General features: G+C 39.5%; 1 protein-coding gene across 6 annotated transcripts in view; it reads right to left on the minus strand.

The window, feature by feature from the left end:
- Positions 1 to 7,928, minus strand: part of SLC2A13 (solute carrier family 2 member 13) — a 218,206-nt gene that overhangs the window by 51,944 nt on the left and 158,334 nt on the right. For all 6 annotated transcript variants that reach the window (XR_009764481.1, XM_061640334.1, XM_061640337.1 and 3 more), the window contains exon 5: positions 2,643 to 2,806. Coding sequence is in view for 5 of the 6 variants with exons in the window: in XM_061640334.1 (XP_061496318.1) it covers positions 2,643 to 2,806 (164 nt within the window). In the remaining variant the exon portion in view is untranslated. The remainder of the gene's footprint in view (positions 1 to 2,642; positions 2,807 to 7,928) is intronic.

Here is a 7,928-nt window from a genome sequence, read left to right on the forward strand (position 1 = left end):
TAGCCTATTAATACCACATGAAGAATTTTGTTAATCTGAAGAAGGTATGGAAAATAGCATGAAAAGGACAAAGGTTCCTTAGAGACTTGCATTCTTGAAGGCCCAAATTTGTACTTTGGAATCTATAAACAGAAAAAGATGGCATGGAACCCACACAAGATACTACTTATCTTTACAACATAAGAAAGGGGGTTGGATCCATGTGACTGTACCTAGAATCCTATACTACCTGCACCTTCAAGCCTCCCCACCAAGAAAGTAATGAGGTCCTATTCAAGTCTTCCTTGAAAGTGTGAACGTAACAATGCAACTCTCACAACTCCCGCAGGATGGGCAAGACCCAGAAGAGGCCTATTAGAATCCCTTAGTTAGAGCCAGCAGGAATCTGTAGTGTCCGTAAGTGGTTAAAATGTTCTGCAGGGCCTGCAGGAAGAGAACATCGCCGCCCAGGGAAGGAGAGTCTGCTGCTGTTGCTGCTGCTGTGGGATCACCACCTCCACCACCCTTCCCTGTGGGACTTCTGCCTGACAGACCTGCATCCTGCAGGCCCAGGCCCCAGGTACCCAGCCAGCTGGGACTGATTGCTACCACCTGTCCCTCTTTGGAGGGATACATAAGCCGGCTGGCTGGGGTGGCCTGGGAGACCCAGGGCCTGCAGGAAGAGAACATCGCCGCCCAGGGAAGGAGAGTCTGCTGCTGTTGCTGCTGCTGTGGGATCACCACCTCCACCACCCTTCCCTGTGGGACTTCTGCCTGGCAGACCTGCATCCTGCAGGACCAGGCCCCAGGTACCCAGCCAGCTGGGACTGATTGCTACCACCTGTCCCTCTTTGGAGGGATACATAAGCCGGCTGGCTGGGGTGGCCTGGGTGTTTGTTTGTTTTTTTGTTCGTTTGTTGGGTGCTGCTTTTTTTTTTTTTTTTTTTTTGTGGGAATAAGGAGGATTAATTTTATGATGTTTTAATTGGAAATTGGTTTTAAATTGTTTAGGACTGTGGTTTGTTTTTGTATATGTATGTTACGTATAGCTTTTTGTTATTGTAAGTCGCCTAGAGTGTCCACTAACCTGGACAGATAGGCAACCAATAAATAAAATATTATTATTATTATTATTATTATTTTAAAAATCCTGAGTTAACAAGATTCTGTAACTGCCTTTTGCTTAAGGCTTATTTGCTAAGTGTAGGTACCTTGAGGGAAAGGGTAGCTGTACTTCCCAGGAGTAATGAAAATTTAAATCTGACTAGCAATAGTCCTCCTTCCCCATTTCTGAAACATGCTGAAGCATGTTAAAGTACTAGAAAAATCTGTTACATTCAGTCTGAAATCCAGTCTCTCTAGCAAGTTGTATTCACTAAAACCAGTCAATAGCATTCCATCTGCAGATTTGAATGTGCTGAAAATTCACATCCCCATTTTCAGAGAAACAGCAAACAAACAATACTTTACAAAAATTGCTTGAATTAACTGTAGGGTTTCAAAAATGCAACAAAGTAACCATGGCAATATCAATATATATTAAAAATCATATCAAAAGTAGAAGCCCAACTAAATAGCAGCTTTATCTGGTGTATATTCATTTTGGTTTATCGTGTCATGCAAACCAGCTTACACAGTGTAAGCCAAACTATGGTTTGCTGAGACTGTGCAAAAGTGCATGCTTCACTGAAAACATCTCTTGCTTGCCTGAATGAAGGACAGAGAGGGCTGTGTGAGGGCATGTAGAAATTAGCCTATCATGCAAGCTTGCAACTGCTTTGCTCTTCCCCAATCCTTTTCACTGTCGCACCATGCTAAGTTAAGCCAACATTTGGCTTTGTGTGTCATCTGAACAGGTCTTGTGGTTAAACTCTCTCCTCACCATCCATGAGATGTGGCCTTCATGGCTACAAGCTTGTGGTTAGTGAGAAGAGAGCTTCTTGGCTACAGCTCACGGTTAGGAAGGAGAGAGAGCGCTTAACCACAAGTCCCAGGTTCAGGCATGCTAAGCCAAGGCAAACCTTTGCTTAGCTCAGCATAGTGCAAAAAAGACTGGGAAGGAGCAAAGCAGCTGGGAACTCCTCTCCAGGAGCCCAAATATTCACATGGTCTTGGCAAGTCTTAGCTTGGCTTACCACATTATGCAAACCAGGTCTATCTATCTTGCAACTAACTCTAAATAAAGATGAACACACTATTGGCCATTTCACTTTTCAGCACAAACCAGGCTTGATAAAAAAAACTATTTACATTGCTGAGACCTTGATTGGCCAGATAAATTAGAAACGATTTTTAAGAACTTGCATACAAGATACAGAGTTACATTATTTCACTTTGCATTAATTAAAAACAATATTGTAATGAAGATTAGTTATTATGAGGTCTTACCATTATATCTTGTTACTTCATGTGAATCCAGGCAAGACCCATCCAAAAGAACCCCAAATGCTTCACACCTGATGAAGCAACTGAATAGAGTCCCCTCTTCCAAACTGTACACTTGGAATCACATCAACCTAGTTCATTAATTTAAGAAGCTTTAAGAACAATATTTTGTAGTTTGTTATTGCATTCCCATGTCTAAATAAACTTACGTCTCCTCAGTCCATCTTGAAACAGCACACAATTAACAAAGATTTGCACAAAGTTGTCCAGTTACATACCTGCTAAACTTCCAAGTGTGAGTTTCCGTCGGCCCACTTTCTCAACAAGCCAGACTCCAACAAGAGTGAAAATGAAATTAGTGAATGCTGTCACTGCAGCAAGCCAAATTGCAAGCTGGTCATCTTGAACACCAGACATCTGCATAATGGTGGCACTGTAGTACCTGAAAGATAAATAAAACGAACTAAAAAGAACTGCCACTGTTTTAGGTAAATCTAAAAATGATTATTTCTAATGATTTTTCATTATGGACAGCACTGTATGAGGTTCCCCCTTTTGGGAAAATTGTGTTTTGATTTTTAATGGTACTAAGGAACTGGAGAGGCTGATGCTGCTTTGCTGGATACCTGCATGGGGAGACAGAAGAAGCATGCCTCTTGGAAGGCTATGAAACTCCCAATGCATGTCCTAGGGACACTTGTCTCCCAACACTCACACATCCTTACTGTTTTGAGACCACTTGAGGGCAAAACTCGAGAGACATCCCCACTACAGGAGGACATGAGAAAGAAATGGAATGTAGTCATGCAGAATGCGACTCCAATTAAGAATTTTAGTTCTTCATTTAAGAATTAAAAACCCTTAATTGATACTCCCTACTCTTGTGCTACTACTATAAAAATGCTACTACTCTCTTCCAGTGTCTATACTGCATTAGTTACATTCAAAGAGAATATGTTGCTATTGCAAACTAAAAAAGGTGTGTGGCACTAGTGAGTCTGCCATATAGTGCGACAGACATTTCAAAATAATTGAATGTGACAACTTTAAGCGGTGTAAGCTTTTAGAGGGTTTGGGATCATGGTCCTATATGAGGAGCAACATCAAATATTTGCTTAAAAGTGACAAATGCTCAGGAGACAGAACAATTTAAATTAACCTTTTGAGCAGAACGATTCCTCTTGCTCCAAACAGATCACAGTATTTTCTAAAGCTTACAACAAGGTTGTTGGTACATAAACATGTTAAATTCCAAAACACATTTTTAAATCACTGCTACAAATACCAGCATCTTCTCATGCTTCACTGAAAATTGTTTAAGCATTCAAATTCTTGGTTCCAAATTACAAAATCCTTCAGGTTTTGATGAATACATCAGCAAAAAAAATGCCAAAGCCAAAGTTTTATTTTCAGTCCACACCTCATTTGTATGAAATACCATCACAACAACAACTTCATGATCTGAAAAAATGGAATGGTTCTGCTCTTTTGTTCTGCTATAACTGGAATATGCTAGACTTACCGAATCATTTCTACTTCACCATCACATAAAATACCAAAGGGTGTTGGTCCTTTTAGAGCTTCTCAGAACAAATTTTTAGAGTGTCGGACTACAACCTGGGAGACCACAGTTCGAATCCCCACACAGCCATGAAGCTGACTGGGTGACCTTGGGCCAGTCACTGCCTCTCATCCTCAGAGGAAGGCAATGGTAAACCACCTATGAATACCGCTTACCATGAAAGCCCTATTCATAGGGTTGCCATAAGTCGGAATCAACTTGAAGGCAGTCCATTTCCATTTTTTTATTATATTAGTCCTTCCATCCCACTTCCAGGGCGGGGTCTGATTTTAGATTCCATTTATCTGTACCTTCCACAAGAAAGCTGTGACAACCCTCCAATTTAGCTTCATGACCACTGGAAAGGGACTCTAAACCATGGTAAATGAGACTCCATCTCATGGGATCCCTCCTCTCCTCTCCTCTCTGGCACAGCCATGGGGAGATTGCAAGCTTTTGCTTCTGTTTTAAGCTAACCACAGTTACTCACTATGTCTGAACTCAGATTTAAGGCAAGAATGGAGAATACTGTGACCTGCCAGATGATGTTGGATTTGAACTTCCATCAATGGTAAAGGATGATGGGAGCTGTAGTCCAGCAACATCTGGAGTAACACAGGTTTTCTACCCCTAGTTTAGGAAAATTAAAGCAAAGATTCCAGCTGAAAAACCATGACTCAAGGACTGCCTTGTATTTCTTAGAGGTGGCAACTGAGACCACAAGAGGGAGATCCTGCAATAAATGGCATACTTTTGAGGAAGTTGTCTTTTTGAAGCATTTGCAACCTCTATTAACTTTGGAGCACAAGCGAGAATGCTTTTTCAGAATAGAACGAACAGACTTTTCAGTATTCTAGACCAAGAACACAATTTAGGATCACAGGACATAATATAGCGATTAAAGCAAAAGAGGAAATAAGACTAAGATTGGCAGGAAAATTAGACAAGGGCTGAAAGGCTAAAATGTATTCACAGGAGTGAAAAGGTACATTTTATACCTCAAAGTATTTCAAAACTACCACCACGACCCCCCTACTTTTACAAGGCTCCTACATAGTACATTTTGACATTTCAGTCTCTTTGTTGCTATGAACTGCATCCAGCTCAAGCTTATTTTTAGTACTCAGTCCAAAAGCCTTTGGGTGCTGGAGCACAAGGTCATCTTTTCTCTTAAAAAAATTGAGCCTGAACTTGCTCTACAATATCACAACGATTAAGTGCAATATTAAAGATACACTGAAAAAAATAAAGTGTTAAGTCACTTATTTTATCAGGCAATAAACTAAAGAAGAACAGTTTGTCATTCATAAAGAAATCACAAATCACCGCAGTATAAACTTCCCAGGCTATGCTCTGAAGGCACATGAGGCCAGCACCCTGCTGAAGCTAAGCAGGGTCAGGTCTGGTCAGTGCCTGGATGGGGGACTGCCTGGGAACCATATGTAAGCTGCCTTGGGTTTCTATCATGAAAAGAAAGGCGGGGTATAAATGTAATAAATAAATGTACCCCACAATTTGTGTCCACCTATGAGTATATAATAAAGAACATTTTCCAAAGCCCTAAATTAGAGATCATTGATAAAATTGGTCACATATGCATTTTATCTACAGATGCCACCATTGTTTATTGTACAACTAATAAGCATTAATTTTTTAAAGATGCCTCCAAAAGGCTGATGGCCTGAAATTAGGATCAAAAGCTCTTCCCTGTAAGTCATACTGAAATGGGACTTTCACACTTATACTCTTGCACAATTCAATTTAACAGAGCTTATGGATTAAAGATTTCCAATGGGTTGGCTTCCATGCATAGCCACTTGGAGGCAATTATTGGGTATTTGCCTGGTAATCTATCAAATTTACAAGCTTCCTTAATTCTGTCTCAGCAATGTCTAAACTAGGGATGGGATCCATTAGCAGGTGCCACTTTGAAATCATTCTGTCGATAGGCAGTATCAATTCGAGTTCATTCTTTGTCTGCTATCCACTGCTTCCAGCAGTCTGTTTTTTTCCTCCCCCAAAATATCATTAATATCAATATTATGAAAGAAGCAATTAATATTTTGAAAGGAAAATGGCTTTGTGTCCTCCTCTTCCATTATTATAGGCTAGGCCTGCTAGCCTCCCCCTTGGAGCTTGGATTAATTATGAGAGAGAGAGAGAGAGAGAGAGGGCACTGTACTCTGCTTAAAATCAGTAACAGAAAAGTCTATTCAAGGGAATATTTGAGGAGAAAAGATCTGGGGGAAAGCTGCTGAAGTTTGGAGAATCACTCTGCAAAGATGGAGAATATGTAGACCATTAAAAAATCCAAATTCAGCAGAATTCTTGCCCATCCTTAGTCTAAACCACCCTCTCATATACACATACAAAGACAGAAGGAGAAAATTATAACTGAACCCATTTATACTTTTTATTTGGATTCCACAATGTCATTGCAGGTAAGAAAAAATGGCAATCCTAATTTTAGATTCCTAATTTAGATTTTGTTTCACTCATGAAGCTACTGACACACAATACCAAAACCTGAACACTGTGCTCTCTCAATAAGAACTCCATGTATGCTGTTGTCTTCTCAGTTTCTTAATTCTGTCATTCTTTACCTTTAATGCCACCTCAGACTCTCTTAAAGTAGCACTGCCATTTTTTGCAAACTGATTTTTAAAGCAGTTGACATTTTCAGTGGGAGGACAGAATTAGCAATCACAGTTAAACAGTATGAGATTTCCCAATGCAAAACCATCTTTTTAGCAGTTTAAGTAGTTTTACTCTTTGAGTCATGATACTGCTAGTGCAAATAATAGTAGGGGGATATTTTAATCATATTCACACAATGATATTGCAAGTGACATTCTAGCAAATTATTAATACTTTAGAAAGAACTAAAGCAAAAGTTTTTGCAACTGACTTTTCCCTGCCTTTACAACCACTATGTCTTACCAGACCCTTCTATTTGCCTATAAAGCAGTTACCTTGTAGAAACACAGCCAGTAAAGTAAGTGGCAAATTCAGAAGTGCAGGGTCCCTTCATGACAGTTATGCCATGCCCCCACTCAGTCACGCCCCCTTCTAAGATAATACAATCTTCTAAAATTATACAATAAAATGAGGTTTCAGCCTCTTTGTTTGGAGTACACTGCAACAATCAATAGGGATCTCAATGTCTTGCCTTTCAGCTAGATCTACTATTTTCTGTGCATGTACATGTGCAAATGTACGTAAGGAACTTCCTTTGCCGAGTTTCCCTTCTTGGCTGCCATACTAAGACTCAGATTAGTTGCATTTGGGCAGCACTTATTAGGAAAGGTAAGCATGGAAATTCCTGATCCTAACCTTTGGTGTTGGTTGCATCAGACACACTCTCTCTTAGGGCATATTTATTTGCAGTTCACCTTAACATGCATGACACATATACATACACAAGCATCATCATTAAAAGCTGAAATACCATCTCTCTCACACACACTTTCTCCCCACTCCCAATGTATTTTTAAAAAAAATATTTTTATTGAATTTTTAGTAAAAGTAAGCAAACAGAAACAAGGATATAGAATACAATTAACAAGTTTATAAAGTATTAGGAGATTTGTGTTTTACACTCCTAAGTAATCACGGTTAGCCATGTATGATGCCTGCTTTGTCTTGCATAACTTCACAGTAACAGAAATCTACTTCTCAGCTGTGAATACATAACTGCACCACAAGGAAACATGGGTAGTGGGTGGGAAACGGTGGGCAAAGTTATACTGACATATGCCAAAAAGGGGTGCCATGTGTCATCAAATTTATCTCTACTATCTCTACTAACAACATTACTCTCTTTTCGGTGCCAGGTCAAAACCTTCCTCTTCTCCCAGGCATTTTAATAAGTGTTTCAATATGTGTTTAATATGTGTTATAAACATTTTAAATTTAAATTTTTTTAAGGAAGCCCATTTTTAATGTTGTTTGAATTGTTTTAAATATGTGTTTTATTGTATTTTGATATTGTCTGTTGTGAACC

The sequence above is a fragment of the Rhineura floridana genome, chromosome 8 (assembly GCF_030035675.1).
Source record: "Rhineura floridana isolate rRhiFlo1 chromosome 8, rRhiFlo1.hap2, whole genome shotgun sequence".
Taxonomy (NCBI): Eukaryota; Metazoa; Chordata; class Lepidosauria; order Squamata; family Rhineuridae; genus Rhineura; species Rhineura floridana.